The sequence below is a fragment of the Lissotriton helveticus genome, chromosome 1_2, assembly GCF_964261635.1.
Source record: "Lissotriton helveticus chromosome 1_2, aLisHel1.1, whole genome shotgun sequence".
NCBI lineage: Eukaryota > Metazoa > Chordata > Amphibia > Caudata > Salamandridae > Lissotriton > Lissotriton helveticus.
In genome coordinates, this window is record NC_136058.1 from 34053797 (window position 1) to 34074001 (window position 20205).

Consider the following 20205-nt stretch of genomic DNA (forward strand, 5'->3'; position numbering starts at 1 on the left):
TAGCATGCCCTGGTTGTAGGTCTTCTTGCCTCCTTGATGATGTTCATACAGTCAGGGGGCAGGTTGAGGTAGCCAAACTCTATGACCTCAGGAGCCATATTGCAAGGCTCAACTGTTGCGGATCTGGTTGCTGAATGTCTCCACGGTTCTGAGTGAGGAGACTGGGCTTGAGTTGCAGCCGTTGGTGAGGCACCACTGAAAGTTCTAGGAACGTGGTGTACCACGCTTGCCGTGCCCACGTTGGAGCAACTAGGATGAGCGTCATGGAGTGCTGCCGCAGTTTGCGTGCCACTAGCGGTATAAGCGGTGCTGGAGGAAAAGCGTACGCAAATCTGCCTGACCAGTTCATCCATATCGCATTGCCCTGAGACTGCGGGTGTGGGAACCTGGCGGCGAAGGTTTGGCATTTTGCGTTTTCCTTTGTGGCGAATAGGTCTATCACTGGATGACCCCACTGCTGGTAATATGGTTGGAGCACTGAGGGGTGTATCTCCCACTCGTGCATCTGGTGGCTGTGCCTGCTGAGCAGGTCTGCCATCTGGTTGTCTTTGCCTGGGAGATGTTCCGCCATGAGGAACATGTTCCTTTGAATGGCCCACTTCCACATGCTCTGGGCTAGATGACAATTGTGGAGAGTGCGTGCCTCCCTGCTTCTGGATGTAATACATGGCCGTCATGTTGCCCGTCCGGATCAGCACGACTTTGTTGCACAGATGCAGTCTGAAGGCCTTCATTGCCATGAAAATCGCCATGAGCTCCAAAAGGTTGATATGCATTTTTTGCTGCTGCGCTGTCCATAGTCCCTGCACTGTATAATGGAGGACATGCGCTCCCCAACCCTGGAGAGATGCGTCCGTTGTCAGCACTATCTGTGGTACAGGCTCTTGGAACGGTCGTCCCTTGCAAAGGTTTTGTGTGTTCCACCAATGCAGAGAGTTGTATGCACGACCGGTCACCAACACTAGGTCTTTTAGCTGTCCTTGAGCCTGGTTTCACGGTCGTGCCAAGCACTCCTGAAGCGGACGCATGTGTAGCCTTGCGTGAGGGACTATAAAGATGCAGGAGGCCATCATACCTATCAGGTGCATGAATACCTGCGCTGGGAGCGAGTGTTGGGGCCTGAATTTCTGAATGAGCAATTGCATGCTGCTGACTCTGGCTGAGTTTGGGTGCGCTGTCGCTGTTGAATGTCGCACCCAGGTACTGTTGTACATGTGCGGGTTGAAGGTGTGATTTTGGGTAATTTTGTGAAAATCCTAGACTGTGTAGGAGGTGAATTGTGCGGGACATGTGGCTGGCACATTGCTGGGCTGACTTTGCTTGAACAAGCCAGTCCTCCAGATAAGGATAGACATGGATGTGTTGTCTCCGAAGGTGCGCCGCCACTGTCGCTAAGCACTTGGTGAACACCCTGGGGGCAGTAGTGACCCCGAAAGGCAGGACCTTGAACTGGTAATGCTGGCTGTTTATGGTGAACCTGAGATATTTCCTGTGTCCTGGGTGAACGGGAATGTGGAAGGATGCGTCTTTTAGGCCTAGGGTTGCTAGGAAGTCCCCCTGACTGAGTATGGTAGAACTTGATGTAAAGTCAGCATGTGAAAATGTTCTGACAAGATGTACTGGTTCAGGGGCCTGAGGTCTAGAATGGGCCTGAGAGACCCGTCCTTTTTTGGGATTAAGAAGTACAGTGAGTACACCCCTGTACCCTGCTGATTTAAAGGCACAAGCTCTATGGCCCCTTTTTGCAGCATGCAGAGTACTTCGTGCTGCAATAAGTGCATGTGCTCTGCGGACATAGGACGGTGCCTTGGGGGTATGTTGGGTGGAGTGGAGGTTAGTTCTAGACAATAGCCGTATTGGATAAGGTCTCTCACCCACCTGTCTGTGGTTATGCCTTCCCAGACTGGCAGGAACTGCTGAAGTCTTCCCCCGACTGGTGTTATATGGTCGGGGGGCAGTGACAAGACGTCACTGTTTATTGGTGGCGGAGGATCTGGCATTATTATTTCCGCGTCCTCTGCCTTTGGTGCTGTTCCCACGATAGCCACCCCTATTGTTCTTGTTATAGGTGGTCTGCGTGCCCCCTCTGTTGTATTGGGCTTGCTGTGATGCTTGACCTCTGGAGGCTCCCCTGTTACCGGAGCGACGAAAGGAACCGCCCCTGAACTGTTGTGACTGCAGAACCCCCATGGATTTTGCTGTCTCAGTGTCTTTTTTAATTTTCTCAATGGTTGTGTCTACATCAGGGCCAAAGAGAAAATCAGGGTTAACCGGCTGGTTGAGTAAAGTAGTTTATATCTCTGGCTTAAAACCAGAGATGCGTAGCCAGGCATGCCTTCTAAGCATCACACTTTTGTTTATGGCCCTAGCCGCCGTGTCTGCTGCATCTAGCGCACACTTGATGGACACATTTGAAATTAATTTCCCCTCCTGTATCAGCATTTCTGCTCCCTCTTTATAAGCCTCAGTCAGGTGTTGCAGTAGCTGCTCTAACGTGTCGTAGTGCGCCCTATCATATCTGGCTAATAGGGCCTGTGTATTGGAGATCCTCCAAATATTTGCTGCTTGAGCTGCCACTCGCTTGCCAGATGCTTCAAAGATTTTGGATTCTTTGTCTGGAGGGGGAGCATCACCACTGGTTTGAGAGTTTGCCCTCTTACGAGCATTAGCCACCACGAGGAGGGAGCTGGCCTTTGATGTACGTAGGGTCCACAGGTGCAGGCCGCTATTTCTTTTCAATCCTTGGGTTTACAACCCGTGCCCTTGTGGTCTCCTTGAAGAGGTCAGTAGCGTGTTTAAGGACACCCTTCAGCATAGGCAATGTTTTTACTGATCTTTCTGAAGTCAAGAAAGTATCAAACAAAAAGTCCTCCTCTACTGGGTCAGCATGCATGTCCACATCATGGTTTTTGGCTGCCCTTTCAATCAAAGCGTTAAACGCAGCAGTATCTTCAGTAGGCGAGGTTTTGATGGTATAGGACTGAATGTCAGGCGTGGTGTGTGGCTCACCAGGGTCAGTCCAGGTTTGCTGTTCATCCTGATCTGTGTCAGCAGGATAATTGAACTCATCCTCATTGTATCCCTCCCCTATATCCTCATAGGTGCGTGTGGACGAATAGGAATAGTCTTGTTCATAGGACTCCACAGGCTCAGAAAGAACAGATGAGGTTGCCAAGTCTCTTTTCCTTTTTAGAGGGATTTTGTATGACTCCAAAGGAGTTTCTGGAACTATTTTCCGTTTGTAAATGGTGAGTCTACCAGTATCCGAGTCGATGAACAGTTTTGACTGATTGTCATAGGAGGGTGCTTGGAACATCACATCCTCCTCAGCGGACGGAGTCCTTGAAACTACCGACACTTTCTTGGTAGTGTCGGTGCCCTTTTGTGGCTCGAAGGTTTTTGGTCGAGCGGTCGGGGGCAGTCCATATTTAATAGGTTGCGTAAGCAGTGGAGACTAACCGACCTTTTTTGAGGGTGTTGCAGTCTTCGATCCAACCAACTTTGTAGGATCACTGGGCTGCTTGCGGCCCTGCGTCGATTCGAGCTGTCGGTGCGCAACAGGTGCGCCTTTTTGCTTCGACGCGACGTGCTCTTTCGGGTCGGGTGCACTTTTCGACTCGAAGGCCTTGCTGGATATGGGCGCCGAGGCTGGAAGTTTTGGATCGACAGTCTTCCTAGCCTTGAGTCCTTTGCCAGTGTCGCCATCTTTGGGCGTGGACGTAGACAGCGTCAGCACGACGTGCCTGAGGGCAGAGACAGGCTTCGGCGTCCCGTGTTTCGGGTCGACGCCCCATTGTGACCCCGAAGGGTTGATGACACTTTTAGATTGGGTTGGAGCCGACGAATCAGAGGCTGTCGATCCGAGGACTGACTTCAGCAGTTTCGGTTTCGATACAGTTGCTGTCAGTTTCGGTTTTGCCGCAGAAAGTGGCTGATTGATCGATGGCTCTGTAGAAGTATTCTTAGCCGGGCCTGGACGCGGGGCTATAGAATGCGGGTAAACATCTTGGCTAAGGCCTTCCTGCGATGCTTCGACCTGAGCCTTAGAGAGTATAGTGTCAGTATTGGGCCCCGCGATTGCGGATGGGCCTTGCTCATCGCTTGAGTCATCATCGACTGCTCCGATGGCTTCTGCGTCGTCTCCTACCTCGAATATGTCTTCCTCATGGACGTATTCTTGTTCTTCGTCCACACTATAATGTGAGTCGTGCTCCGATGCAGAGTCCGACTGCTGGTCAGGATCCTCCTGATCGGCGCCCTCAATGTCGTCTGCCTCGAAGATATTTTCTAGTTCTGGCGCTGTTTGCTGGGCCGACTGCCGCGCGGCGTGTCGTGCCGAAGTGTTTTCTTTGACCGGAACTTGGAACAGGCCATGCAGCTGGCCTCGTCGTGGTCCGGGGATAGGCACTTATTGCACACCGGGTGAACATCGATGTGAGGGTATTTGGAGATGCAGACGGGGCATCTCTTGAACGGGCTCCGTTCCATCGTCGACGCTCGTCGGGGCCTAGGTGTCGAAAAGGCAATACGGCCTTCGACGTCATGTTCGAAGAACTGGATGAAGTCCCGGGCACCGAACGAGAGACAATACCGACGCCCCGAAGGCCATTTGGCCTCGCGAAAAGTGTTTTAAGTATATTCCAAACTTGAGTCAAGAAAGTACATCCGAACCCAATGGCGGAAAAAAACAATCTGAAGATGGAGAGGATGCCCATGCGCACTGTAGTCCAAGGGAGGAGCCACCTATCTCGTGATACTTCGAAGACTCTTCCAAGACAACAATGTGCAATCATCCGGACCCAACACTAGGCGGCGATCTATGCACAGATCTAAATTCAGCACCCCACATGCCTCGAACATAATTTTCCCTGCCCGTATTGGCTGATTGAAAAATTAGTCATAGTAGTCCTGCTATAAATATGTGAGGACAACCATTATTGTGACCCACTGGTCTTGTGGTAGACCACTGCCACCAGTAAGCCAACAGTTACCCAGCAAGTTTCCCCAACTATAAATAGAGCTGTAACTGTAGGTTTGGTGGGTGGTGGGTGGGGGGTGGGGAGGGGATGTCATTTTATAGTGTCTCTCAAACCTTAAGTAAGCCCCAATGTTGGCTATCATCGAGAAAACAGGTTTGTACTCAAAAGGTTTTGTCTAGCAATAAAACTGTTCATAATCACTTTACATGCTGGACATAGGAAGGAACTCCATTGCTGCAAAAGCCAAGTTCTGTCCTCTGTAGTTCTGGCTGAGGATGAAGTCGACACAAACTACCTCCTTATGTTTGGGCTCTAGAGGATTAGAGTAGTAAGGATAGATCTAAAAGTCAACTGGCAAGGAAATACAAAGAGCCTGCTATGAGACATTGGGCTAGGGAATATCTGGGAAGAAAATGATCCCTCTTTGCTCCCCTAGTAAAATCAAGTAAAAGAACTCTATTGGGGGTGGGTAGTGCAAGGTGATCTTGGTAGTGGATCCAGTAAGAAGCTCACTCTACATTTTATGGCCCATGAATTAGACTGGTCCTTGGAAGGTTACCTAGGTCCTTGGAAGGTTACCTAGGTCCTTGGAAGGTTACCTAGGTCCTTGGAAGGTTACCTAGACTTCATAAAAACACCGAAGGATAGGAAACTATATTTCCAATGCAAGTACTACATTTTTACCTTGCCCGACTTTACAAGTAGATGGAATAGCGATTTAGTGCCAACACAGTGTTGCCCTAGACGTGAAACCCCCAAGGAATCCCTAGCCCAAGTAATGTTTGCCTGCCTGATGTATGTGATACTCAGAACTAACTGGCTGAGTCCGTACTGTAAACAGCTAGGGACTAAAAACCATAAGAAAGCATAACAAATTTGAAGTCTGATGCTTGACCATTGTTTGCACGTGCTGTGGCCAAGTTTCTAGGCCAAATGTGGGGTATCAGGAAAAGAGCACAAAGGGTGAATTACAACTGATTGTATACAATGGTTTTAACTAGTTTTGTGCCCTCTATCACCTGAGTAAGGGCGACTTATATGAATTAAAATGTAATATATCAAATTGTATATTTTTAGTATCCATATGTATATGTTTATTGACTTTTTTATATAATCTTGCAAATAGTTTTATGGCATTGTTTTTAAATCTGTGTTTACAATATGGACTTTTTCATTGAACTGAGTGTTGTACGGTCCACATTGCATGGTCATTTTTAGCAGAACTTTTAGGACAAGCATGTCGAAATAACGTATACAACAACAGCACTCTACATGCAGTGACTACTATATAGTTCCACACGAGGAACCCAGTTCACACAATTGCACTGGCTAGAACACCTTCCCCCTGTATGTTCCTCCCAATGAAAGAGTATCTGTGCCACTGAGAATCTCTGTAAAAGAGTTCTGCATTAATCCTCAGCTATGTGCTTGCTCGTTACATCTGTCAGCCTTGAGGTGGTCTACCCCCAAAGGTTTTGCCCTCACCCCTACCAAATAATATTGCTGAATTTGTTTTTGCTGCAAACCGTGCTAAAGTGCTTGTGCTCACTCTGTAAAACATGGGACAATTGGCTTCCACCTGAATGGATTATTTACTTTACTTATAAGTCCTTAGTACCCTAGTGGTATACCATATACCCAGGATCCATAAATGTAAATGATACTAGAGTGCCTGAGCACTTATTGTGCCACCCACACACCTAAAAGAAACCTAAGAGCCGTCTTAAACTGCCAATTCAACCTGGCAAAATAACCATTCTTGCCAAATGTTTAAACTCATTTTATTACATTTAAGTCACTTCTATGGTAGGCCCTCGCTAGCCCTAAGAACAGGGAACATTGTAATTAAAAGGTTGGACATGTACTTCAAGTATTACATGTCCTGGTAAGGAAGCTCCTAAATTTGTTTTTCACTACGGTGAGGCATACCTCTCCCATAGGAAAACATTGGTTTGCCTCATTATATTTAATGAGTGCTAACTTTTGATTAGGTACTGGTCAACATTTCATGTTTGGTGTCTGAAAAATTGTAATGTGAAAACCCTCATTAATGGTAAAGTTAGATATTAAATTAAAATTTGAAAAACACCACTTTTAAAAGAAGTTGGCAATTTCCTGCCCTATTTGATGCCTGCAGCCTGTTCCTGGGTCACCTGACTGGGTGTAGTTGGCAGCTGGGCTTTGTTTATTGCTCAAAGACAGAAACACATTAGAAGGATTAGGTGTGCATGGATGGGCAATCACAGGCAGGATTTGCGGTGGGGCAGATGGAGTGCATTTAAATAGGCTTTGCCTTGCCTTTACACAAATGAATTGTCACCACTGTATTGTTCATGCAGCCAGCTTGTAGCCAAGTCAGGTGAGGCAGGAAACTTCAAGCACCAGGCATAAAAACAAGACCCTGAGACTCACTCTGGAGTTCACTTTCTGGATCTGCTGAAGGACTCTTAGGCTTGCCTGCTGCTGTGTACTTAGGGAGACTGCTTTGGCACACCTGGAGGACAACTTTGTAGCCTGAAGTCTGCCTCGAATCCACAGAGGAGGCCGGACCTACTGTGTGAGCCCTGTTCCACAGCGTGAACCCAGGACTACCAAAGTGACACCAAGCGCTAGTTGGCTGGCCTCCTGATCAGAGTCGCAGGGACAGAAAAGACACAATCCCTTTTGCACCCACACCAGGACCCAACCTGAGTAAGTTCTACCACTCCCCTGATTTCCCCCCCAACCCCGACCCTCTGCCAAAGTGGTGCCCCTTAAGCCCTGGATCTTTGGTGGTAGTGCTAAAGGTGCCACAGTCCTAAACTATGGACTCAGAACATTTTTTTGCTAAATAGTGCTGTGAGAACTGAGAGGATCTGGAGACCAACCTGCTCACCTATCGCCCAAGGTGCATTGCTGGTCGGCCTGACTTTGTGGCTGCTCCCGCTATGTTCTCTGCAGCAGCAAATCCTGTTCAGTGGTCCTTCGCCCGAGGAGTATCTTGCCTTGTAAAACTCATCAGCTGCTGCCTCCAGCTTGGTCCCGCTGGAGACTAACAAAATAGAAACTAAGTCCGAACATAGAAATCTAAACCGTAACTTTATCCAGCAGCAGCCTTGTCCTGTTGAAGTTCTAACTTCTCAGAGACTTTTGCACAGACAGGGCCCAATCCACTCTTTGTAACCAACTCACGCTCGATCACGGATGGACATATTTTTTTACTTTGACAGTTGGCGCTTTGATTTTTTAGGCACTCATTTTGACCTTAAACTTTAAAAAGTCATAATTTTGGTTCTACTGATTGGATTTTTGTCATCTTGATATCAAATAATTTATTAATATACACTTAATTTTCTAAATTGGTGAGGGATTTTTATTGTGATTAGTTTTCACTTTATTGCCGTTTGTGTACTGCATAAATACTTTACACATTGCCTCTAGGTTACGCCTGACTGCTTTCGTGTCGCGCTACCAAGGGGCAAGCACAGGTTAATTTGGTGACTTCTGTAGTTCATCCTGGCAGGGACTATGGCTGTTGCTCGAGCAGGGTTAACCCTCCACTCAGCCAACAACCAAATTTCTCACATGGGTTGACAGTGAGACTGTGACAAACACTACGAGTGAGAGGGACAGTGCAGATGGTGAAAAGTTGAGGTTGTGTCCACCTACATTTCAAGACGTTATCTTGCCATGATTCTCTCCTGGAACTACAGGTTTCCAAGACAAATACTTTTTTGTTGTAGCTCCCTACTACCTTACTTTAAACAAAAGAAGAAAAACAATTTTTTTCATAGACTAAAAATGAAGGACAGGCTGCACAGCTTTAGTTCACGGATCTGCTCTCAGGCTTCATGCTGTCCGATCTGATGACACCCCTTTGGATTCCTACACTTCGGAATGGAGAGATTAGTGTACCCCACAATCTAGTAAAGCCGCCATGCCTGTTGCAGAGTCTTCCAGCTCTTGTGACTAAAAGAATCAAGAGGTGCAAATCTTAGTCAGCTGTGTCAATTGATGACTGGATAGTGGAATGTCATTTCTTGTACTTTTTGAAACAACTTTCTTCTGCATATCGGAAAGAGAAAAATCAGGTCAAAAAGATCTGAGGGGCTATGCATGGCATTTTTAATTGTTCCCCAAGTCCAACACAGAAATTCTGAGGTTCATTTTTAGCGCCTCATATACATTTCATTTTCTCTTGTCGAACGTATCTAGTCCAGATTCTAATACTGTTTGAGTTATGATTAGAAGCATGCATCCGGTTCATTCTACTTAGATGTGTTAATTTCACTTTGGAATGTTCTATGGTTAATTTGATAATTAAGTTAGTGCGTAACTCAATTGATCTGTACATTAATAAAAGCCTCTTCCACCCCTCTCAAAGAAACTATTAATAATAAAATTGAATTAAAAAAAAGGTTTTAGACCACCCAAAGAAATTTTATATCTTCATTCAGACTGGCTCCCAGGTATTCGTGAGTCAAAGCAGGGCACAAGCCAAGATGTCTCTAGCTTGATTCTAGAACAGTGAAAGATGAGTGGTATCCGTTCTTAAAATTTCACCCAAGAATTAGGTGGTAACTTGGAATAAATGTGATGCAGGAGGCTCAGATTGTAAAGCAGGAGACAGACTTTGAAGCACAATGTCTGGATACTAAGGACTGCACAGTACGGACCAGATATTCGCCAATGAAGAAACTTCAAAAGGTTTATTCCTTCATTAGTGGAAGACCTACCGTCTACAGCATGAGCATGCTTGTTCCCAGGTCCTTAACCAGGAGTCTGCTGCAAAGCTATTACCAACCTTAGAGTTTAATTAGTTGCATACAGCATTGCCACAACATTGGGGTAATGAAAACGTCTTAAAGGACCTCACTGGCTGTATAGCTCGAGTAGGAGCCCCACCTCATCTAAAACAAGAGCACTGGTCATTAAAAAGGGTTAGTGAGATCAAAAACGAATACAACCTTTATTTTTAAACAAACTCCACTGTGGACTCCGATTTTACAAGGAAGTCATATTAAGGGTTTGTTTAGCAAGGCAGATTAGCATATTGAACAATTTAAAATGACCAGTAACAGAATTACATCAGTTAAAGCCTGCATAGCGTTGAATCCATACAATGTGGGGTTTGAACAGTCCTTAAGCTGAAGTCGGGGTGTAATGCAAAGGAGTGCCCTGTATAACATGTAAACAATATAATGGCTAAAGTGCGTAATGTCAATGATCTTTGCTAGATCCGACAGCCTTAGGGTAGTCTTCCTCCCTAACTTTTTGACAACCTCCTCCACTTTTCTGACCTCGTTTTTGCAGGCTTTAGGACTCTAGCACTGGTAAGCTGTGGTAAAGTTCACAAAGTACTTGCGCTCTCGCTCCTAAACATGGTAATATTGGTTCAACCCCGAATCAGCAGATTTAATTTACTAATAAGTCACTAGTAAAGTGGTACCCCCTTTACCCAGGGCCTGTAAATTAATTTCAGCGTCTGCAGCACTGATTGTGCCACCCACTGAAGTTGTGCTTTAACCATGTCTGAGGCCCCACCACTGCAGAGCCTGTGTGCGCCGTTTTACACAGCCATGACGGCCTGGCAAAATAAACTGCCAGTCCCAAACCTTCTCTTTTTATACATATATGACACCTAAGGTAGGCCCTGGAGAACCCAGAGGTCAGTGTTCAATGTATTTGAAAGGCAGGACATGTACCTTTATGTTTTACATGCCCTGGTAGCGAAAAACTCTCAAATTATTTTTTCACTACTGCAAGGCCTATCTCTCCCATGGGATAATGTTGGGATTACCTAATTACATTTTATAAGCATAATTTCCAATTGGGAAGAGATAAGACCCCAAGTCTGATGTCTCTGGAATACTAATTTAAAATCCTAACATATGGCGAAGTCAGATTTTAAATTACAATTTGGGAAATACACTTTGTGAAAGTTTAAATTTTCTTACTGTAGCCATTTGGTGCCTGCTGCCTGTCTCCGATCAATTCGGGGTGGGTGACAGCCGGGCTTTGTGTAAGCCCCCAAGACAGACACACACACATGGGAGGATAGGAGGGAAGAGAATGACCCAGCCTCACTTACACGTGAACAGGCGGTCTCCTCTCCCACATAAAGGGCTGCATACCCCCTGCAGTGAGTCCAGAGCCAGGGCAGGAATGGAGGACCTCTTTGCAAGTCAAACACTTGTCTTTGAGGATTCCGCCACTTCAAAGGCCCAATGGAACTCTGTCACCATCAGTTCAGTACACTTCCGGACCTGTGAAGACTGCCAGGATGAAGGATTGCTGTGCTGCTGAAGCCCTACCACTCTGCTGGACTGCTGCTTTGTTGGACTCCTGTCTTATTGTGTTGCCTGGACTTCGAAGGGTCCAGGACTGGGGTGGCAACACTTGGCAGGGCAGACTCACAGATGACAGAGTCCAGCTGCAGAAGCGGAGTGGTTGGAAGTCTTTTATATCCCTGAGGCTTCAGATTAGGAGGCCAGTCAGCTAGCCCATGGAGTCAATCTAGGTTCAAGTGAAGCATGTTCCGTCCTTCTCACCCAGACAGGAGAACAATAGGAAACACAGATGCATAACTTCTGCTGGTTTCGTTTCTCTATCAAACACAATGAGATGATGGACGCAGTGCTGAAACTTTACAGGTACTAACTCCTAATCACAGACCTGGGTTGAATCCATCTACATTCTTTAGCTCACTTTGCCACCCAAGTTTGGACCCACCCATATGCAAATCAGTTTTGAACCTGCGCCTCATGGGAAAAGTCCAGACGAACTGCCAGACCAGGTCCTCCCAAGACCGGTATCAGGCATCCTCGACCGGTTTCAGGGTAACACCCCATATCAGCCATGCTAGCTTGAATCCAGTGGAAAAGTGAGCATGGGACACATGTCTGGGCATACCCTCCCAACTTAGGGCGAACAAAGAAAGCACAAGGAGATGATGGACGGAGTGCTGAAACTTTTCAGGCACTCACCCCCAGTCACAGACCTGGGTTGAATCCACCATCATTCTTTAGCTCACTTCGCCACCCCAGTTTCTCTTATGACCGACAGTAGATCTCGGTAAGGGGCCCTCCAAGTTTTAATGCACATCTTTTACAAAACGTGTATAGCTGCTTCCCGTTTGTGCATTTTCCAGATCTTGATGTGACATGTTTGGGGAGATAATTTTTTTCTACTTTTTGCGTGTGCTCTGCTCATATGTGAAGGTGTTTTGTTAAATCCAAATAGTACATTTCCTGGATAACCTCCGAGTGTTTCACCTCCAGGTTGTTTATTTAAGTAGCCCATCTGGCTTTAAGTAGCCGAACCACCTTGCTTCGTGTCCACACACTAAACTCAGAGTGCTAATCCCACTGCCCCGTTCCCATGATATTTATAGATCACTGTCCTATCCTGTCTAGGATATATCGATTTTGAGGGTCACTGAGGGCTTGTAATCAGTCTGCGAATTCAAACGATAAGTGTTTTTTTTCCCACAATTACTAACACTAGATAATCCCTGGACTGTGTCTGTGTTGCCTGGAGCCATTAGGGGTCATGGCAGTTCTGCCCTCAAGAAAAGCAAATTGTTTGGAAACGACTACTTGACACAAATAAAACCGGCAGCTATAACAGCGCCATTGTTAAATTAGGTTGGTGTTGGAAATTGTGAAAGGGTGTTAAACTGTACTACTTAATCCAGGAACCAACATAAAAAGCACTGCTCCCACAAACGTTAATGACACTCTCTGCATAGACTTAATGCTGAATGTCAGAACAGTATGTTTCACTGAGAAAAATAAGATTATGGGTGGAATGTTTTTAATTAATCCTTGCTAATGTTATTTACTCTGGGCTGTATTCCAGTTCCCTTTTTCTGTTCTCTTTGCAGCTACAGGCAAGTAACAATCATGCAAAACAGTCTTGGCTCTGCTCCCGAAGAACAGCCGAGCCCCAAACTATCAAGCTAGGTGCAATGAGTAGGGGAACACTAGCAACCCCGTAAACAATTCGGGCCAGAAGTACCACCCTTGCAATTTGTTTCGCGACTTGTAATTGGTGACTCGCAAAATGTAATTTACAACAGAGTCTCAGACACGGTTTGTGGTTCCTTAATGGGGTCGCAAATCGCAGGCCTCAGTAGTATTCACGAGGCAGGTGCAATTTGCAACCCCATTAGGAATGGCTAGCACTCCCAGGGATGATGGCCTGCTCGGGTCAGCAGACCACCATGTCTGTGACTGCTTTTTAAATAAAGCATTTTTTAAAAATTTTTTTTTAATGCAGCCAGTTTTCATTACAGGAAAACAGGATGCATTTACAAAAGAAAAATTAAACGTTTTCTGTTTCATTTTTTAAGAGAAGGCAGAGGTCCGTGGGACCAGTGCCTGCTCTTAAAAAATATTTTGCATACATTTACAAAGGAGAAGGGGTCCCCAGTGGACCTCTTCCCGAGTGGTTTATCACCTACTTGAAGTAGGTAGTAAACTGTGAGTGTTTTACAACTGCATTTGCAGTCGCAAAACAATCGTACATTGAAGTGCGACTTACATTTAAGAATGGACGCCCTTGGAATGCCCCTTCCTAATAGCGAGTCGCAAACCCTACTTTGCGAGTCGATAATAGGTTACAGAGTCGCAAAATAGGGTTTGTACGTGGCGCAAACCTATTTTACAGTCACAAACGGGACGATTTCCCATTTGCGACTGCAAATAAACAGTAGTACATCTGGCCCTTCAACCTTTATGGGCCACATCAGTTAAGTGCAGTATGTGTCCATTGGCACAGCGATTCACAACACCCAAGTTTGGTAACTGCAAGCCGAGCTTAGTGCAGCTGACGGTGCCAAGGCCAAAACAAGACCAGAACGGCTTGTGTACCCATTCAGTGGGCATACGCCAGTGCTTATTGGGTAAAAGTATAAGTGCCAGGGCCCCAAGGTATTCCATTATACCACCCACAGTTCCCGCCAATGCAGGATCACACTTATGCAGTACTCTATAATGTCATAGTTGCCTATCACCCCAAACTGTAGGGATGGCCAGGAATAGCAAGCAGTGGCGACTCCTCTATAGGGGCGTTTGGGCACCGCCACCTGCTTTCTCGCCGTGCGAGAAGGCAGAAACAAATGGTAGTTATTACCCTAATAACTACCATTTGTTTCTGCCTTCTCGCACAGCGCGAAAGCTGAAGTTCCTGGTTGGGAGTGGGCGGTATTTCTCGAGGGCAGGGGGGATTGGCTTGCCCACTGTTGTTAATACTGACTGTTTGGGCAGCCTGAGGCCGCCCCAACAGTCAGTATGAACTACAGTGGGCAAGCACCTTCAGGTTATGGGGCAATGGGGAGGGTGTGAATAGGCAGGGGCCTAAATGGGGGAGGCTGAAAGAAGAGGTGATTTTATGGCCATTATGCATTCTCACAACAGACTGAGGTGGGCTGGAAGGGGGTAAGAGAAGCGCCTCCCAAGAGGCAAGGTGATGTCACCTCAGCCCCAGTGTCTTTTAGGCCTTGTTGTTGGGTACAGGGTTTAAATGACTGGATATGACATTAAGATTCATCCTGAATCGCTGCACAAAACGTGTGCCTAGAAAAGTACACACAACACGGAGTGGGACCGTGTTTGCTGAAGACTAGCATTTCCAACAATAGTTAAATGAGCAATGCAGTACAGGCAGACGTCAGCCAGACGTAAAGCAAAAGGGAACACATGGAAAAACCAGATGGGTGCCTGATAATAGGAGTAACTGACTAAAGCAGAATTAAACTATTATATCATGAACTGAGTGTCACCTGCAAATCGTGAGCTCCTGTAAAAGCAGCTTCGTAGATCTAATTATCAGAGGCTCCTATGCAGCCACAGAAAGGGGTTCCTGAACCTGTGTGTTTTAGAAGATATTTGATGCACACAAAAGAGGGGTGTTCCTTACTTTGTGGGAATTGCATGAGAAAGGTCTGTACAATTTGCACTCGTGAAAAGTGGGCTTCAGTTTTTTTATTTTACTGTTATTTATTTAGGATTGCAGGTTTTAGGAACGTGCAGGCATAGATAACTTTAGAGAATGGTATTCATTGTGAATCCAGATTTCCCATTTTCTTTGGTCACATTGCACATTTGAGGCTACCTCGAGGCACTGAGAAGGGCAATGGGTGGCACTGTACAAAACGAACACATAACACATCAGCCCTTTGCATTTATAAAAAAAAACATCGGGGCACAGAGGAGGGCTTCACCCAGCACATTTTCAGATTCTGTTCTCCACAGCCTTGAGTGCCCCAGCAGAACTCACTTATAGCACTTCTACCTCTGGGGAAACTAGAGAAAGTTGTGAGTGGACTGTTTTCCACTGTTTGAGATTAACACTATTAATGAGTTCTGGTACATTTTCAAGCCCAGAGCCGCAAATGAAACTTAAAAGAAAATCTCTATTAACTAGAAATAACCAGACAGATTCTACAAAGTCTGGACAATAATAATTAAAGAGAACTCTTTATATTAAAAAAAAGTCCCTAATCCATTTTAACATTTTAACATTTTTTCAACTTTTCTTTTTTAGTTTTACTATCAGTCACAGAGAATTAAGGCAGCTTTAGAACACATTTAAAAGTGATTTTGCCGTACATTGACTACTTAAAGTACATACCTGTCAGATGAAAAAATACTGGCTTTGGGTGATTTTCATCCATTTGATACTGTGCAGGTGGCAACCCTAGCCAGATCAAGTGTTGTGGCCGTAGGCTATTTTATTTCACCTCTCCTAGATTTTTAGTCTTTGCATAAAGCGTCCAGCTGCATTTTGAGCTGCATATAGTGTTTGATCTAGTATATCAGGAGACAGGTGTTTCCATAGTCTAATTCGGAGCTAACCAGTAAGTCTCCCACCATGTCATGGTTGTCTAGTGTGATGTAAGGGAAGGGGTTATCTTTTTTGAGTTTCTTTTTTTCAAATGAGACCCTTACTACAGGTCATATCTGTGACTGAAGGGTGGTATACTTAGCATTCTAAATGACTCCCAGGTTTCTTTCTTTTGACTTGACCGTGCAAGGGATGAGGAGTTCGGACTATAAACATTGGTTTGGGTTATGGAGAGTCCATTTGTTCAGGGTTCAGGGAAAATTGACCTTTGGCAGGAATTCTTTGGCTACCATAATGTCTTTCGGAAATAGGGGTCCCAAAATGAGATAAAAAATACATTTAATCTATTCCAAGATCAGCTGGTGTTCTGATAAGACAACAGAAGCATGTACAGTCTTATTCACTCTAACAGTGCTGGTTTGTTATTAAAATGCGTGTGTCCTTTTACTCTAAATCCCATTCGGTACCACAAAAGTAAAATTGAAAATTTCTGAGAAGGAACATCAGTAGGATAGGAGGATGCAGACTCCCTTACCTTGCCCAGCCAGGGATATCTGGGATATGAAGAAAGCTTTAGACTTTTAAGAAGGACTGAGCAGTCTGTGATGGGAAGCATACCCCTTCTATTTCAACTCCCTTTTTGATATTTGCAGGGTGCCACTGTGGCTATGGTTTGAGGCATCTATCCTATCTCAGCCAACACGGAGGAATTAAAATCCACATTTTTAATAGTTTGAAAAGGTCCTTATGCTCCCCAATTTATCCCATACTTTTGGAGAAGGTGTACAGGATTAGGCAGCATCCATATCTTCAAGATGTTGCATAGTGTCTCCTCAGGTCATCATCTTGACTGCTGGGGAAAACTGCCATAACAGTGAATTATAGCAAATACTAAAGGATTCGGTTTCCTTATGGCAAGTGGGAAATTTAAACATTTCCACCAAAAAATAATAATGCCTCAACCCAAATGGCAACAAATTACTCAATAACAGCAAACACAACGGTGCTTTCATGCAACTACAACACTCATTCACACAATTGCCACAGAGCTGAGGGTCATACACATTGTAATGGGTCCCTTTGCCAAACACAAACTGTACATTGCACAAATGAAGGGCAGGTGACAGGCAAGCGGCCTGGCAATAAGAAATTATATTGAAACCCTACTCTGGACAATCAAACACCACATACATCATGCTTTGACCTACAGTAAACTAACCCCAAGTGGACGACGCAGACAAACCAATCCAAAGGGCCATATCAGCGGTCACTGCAAGCTATCCGAAAGCTAGTTAACAGAACAACTGCACAATGTATTTACCTGGTAAATTTTGGCATCCCTCATCAGCTTCTCTACTGGATAGTCACTATTAAATCCATTGCCGCCAAAAATTTGAACGGCGTCAGCTGCATTCTGATTCGCAATGTCTCCAGCATATGCCTTAGCAATAGATGCATAATATGTATTCCGTCGTCCAGCATCAATCTCCCAAGCCGACCTCTGATACGCCAATCTAGCAATTTCTACTTTCATCGCCATTTCTGCTAGCATAAAGGACACCACTTGATGCTGGGGTACAAATAAAAACACATTTTGAGTTACTTTACAATTAAATATCATTTCTTCACATAAACATATGTTAACCTAATTAATTTTGCCTTAAAGAACTGCAATAAAATGCACTAAACAAGTGGCTCACAAACAGATGGAATATCAACAATAACGTAGGAGCAATAAACTCTAAACTAATAACCTCATCACTGGTCACTTTCTCCTTGTTCTTATTTTCATCTACCAGATGTACATATCAATTTATTAGTGAATGAGCAAGGAAATTAATTTTAGTATCTTTGTTAAATCTGCACCTTGTGCATAATTGAAAAACCAAACAAAAAAAGAATGTGAAATTATAATCGGTCATTGATTGTTTGTGATGTGTGATTTTGCAGCCATTACCAGAATTGCATACAAGGATCATTTGTTTCAGGATTTTGGCACACTTTCCTTTTAGAGTACAATATGCCCTGATACTATGTAGGACAGCATATTTTTTTAAAAAAACATTATTTGTGCAAAAGCGCCACCTCATGTCACTAATAAGAGTGTACATCTCGTTTGAGGTTGTAATATGTAATGGTGTCAAAGAGTGGCACTTCCCATGAGTGCTTGAGACCACAGTTACATGCGAAAAAAAACATACACAAGTATTAGAATTGCCAACAGGTCTGGCAGCAAACAGTATGGCAACGCGAAGCATTACCAGCAAATAACATGGGAATAGATAAACTTAAATATAGTGGTGCACTCAAAATACAAATCAACAAAAGTCCGACTGTACTTTTAAGAGTTCTTATATCGTCTTTATTTCCTTCTAAATCATTAAAAAAAAAAATCACATCCTCAGTCAACATGTTTCATTCAATTAATAAACTTCTTCAGGGCTGCAAAAATTATCTATAAAATACACATATTTGAAACCCATAAATACACGTCATATTTTACAAAACTTTACATCCAAAACCCACAACCCAGCATCATTATATAAGCACCATAATGTATATACACAGTTCTCTTATTTTTCTTTTGTTTTGGAGATTGATGTTGCAGAATGTTTTATGGGTTATGAAGTCTTTATCGGGTATATTGAATATTTATTTACTTGCTCTTCAAATATACGCTTTCCTTGGACCGGAAACTTTTAGAAAAAGTATTTTAGTTTTTTAAAGGATTGTTTAAATTCATATACATTATGGTGCTTATATATGAAGGTTGGGTTGTGGGTTTTGGATGTAAAATTTTCTAAAATAGGGCATGCGTATTTATGGGTTTAATACATGTGCATTTTATATATTATTTTTGCAGCCCTGAAGATCAGTAATAGAACAAAATATGTGGCTGAGGGAGTGTGTGATTTATACAGTACAATTAGACTTCTGTGGATTAATATCTAGCGTTCACCATGATATTTAGGTTTTTGTCTGCTTAGGGGAGATACCCTTAAAAGTGGGTACTATATGGAGTGTGCACCTGATTTGAGTCGGTGACCGCTTCAGATGTGCGATTAGTAGGGCCCCAACACAAAGTCATTCCTTGGGCTTGTATTCGTGTATTGAGAAGATTGGACAGTACAACATTACTGCTTTTACGTGTTACCTTTTTGTATAATTTATGTATAGCACTATTTTCACCTGTCACCACAAAGTCACTTTTGCACTTTAATCACTTTATTAGTCTGCATTTCATTGTTTGATGGACAGGCATGTTCATTAATTTGTGTATATAATATTCATTTAATACAACATGCTATTTTTTGACCAAAAAATAATTGTCCTTGTGGTGTGTTTAAGCATTAGGAATTGGTTCTCTAAATTGTGACGGTTGAACCTTTAAAAATTGTAAATGTCCTTCACAAAAATTGAATGTTGAGGATGAATTGATTTTATTGAACAAAGCAATTGACGCTTTCCCAACGAGTTCACAGAAAGAGCCTGAAACTCACTCACCTGTATAGCTGATGACATGGCAATGAATGAATACGCACTTGTATAGCGTATGGCTATCCAAGGGCATCCCAGCGCTTCCTGTGACACCTTATCATTCACCCCATCATGGAAAGAAGAAAGTCTTCAACTGCTTCCTGAACGTAAGATAATCGGATTCAAGACGGATGTCGTCTGGAAGCTGGTTCCAGAACTTGGGCGTGTTGTATGGAAACCATCGGCATCCAGTTCGTGAAAGTTTGATCCTAGGGACCACAAGTAGTTGCTTATTGTTGGATCTTAGAGTCCTGTTGGTGCGATATAATTGCACCATGGACTGAATCAGAAGGGGGCCATTACCAGCAATGGACTTGGTAACGATACACATTGCCTTAAACCGTATTCTTTCCTGAACAGGAAGCCAGTGCAGCCGCCTGAGGGCCAGCTTAGCAGAATTACATTTTGGGACCTTCATTAAGAGACGTGCCGTGCAGTTCTGGACAATCTGCAGGATCTTTGTATTTCCTTGTGGTGCACCCAAGAAAACTGCATTCGTGTAGTCTAACCAGGATAGAATGAGAGCCTGGACCAACATGCGCCTGGCTTCAAACGGAAGAAGAGGAAGAATCCTCCTTATCAACCTGAGAAGACCATAGCAGCTAGCAGCAACTTTACGTGCTTGAACTGTAAAGTTCAGGTTACAATCAAACCAGATGCCCAGAATATCTGTTTTTTCGGAATGGGAGGGGGACCAAGAAAGCTAGGCCGCATGGGATCTAAATTCCTGGGGGCCGCCTGGCCCAGTATCATAATTTCTGCCTTGGAACCAATTAGTTTAAGAAAGGACAGATTCATCCACTCAGAAATCTTCACAAGGCAAGAAGTTAGACCAGAGTCGGCTTTGTCTTGCTGACTTAGA

At 44.3% G+C, this 20205-nt stretch overlaps 1 protein-coding gene across 2 annotated transcripts in view; it reads right to left on the reverse strand.

Moving 5' to 3' along the window:
- The window catches only part of ACADM (acyl-CoA dehydrogenase medium chain), a 227167-nt gene that overhangs the window by 16022 nt on the left and 190940 nt on the right, over positions 1 to 20205 (reverse strand). For both annotated transcript variants that reach the window (XM_078668541.1, XM_078668536.1), the window contains exon 11: positions 17128 to 17376. In XM_078668541.1, coding sequence (XP_078524667.1) covers positions 17128 to 17376 — 249 coding nt within the window. The remainder of the gene's footprint in view (positions 1 to 17127; positions 17377 to 20205) is intronic.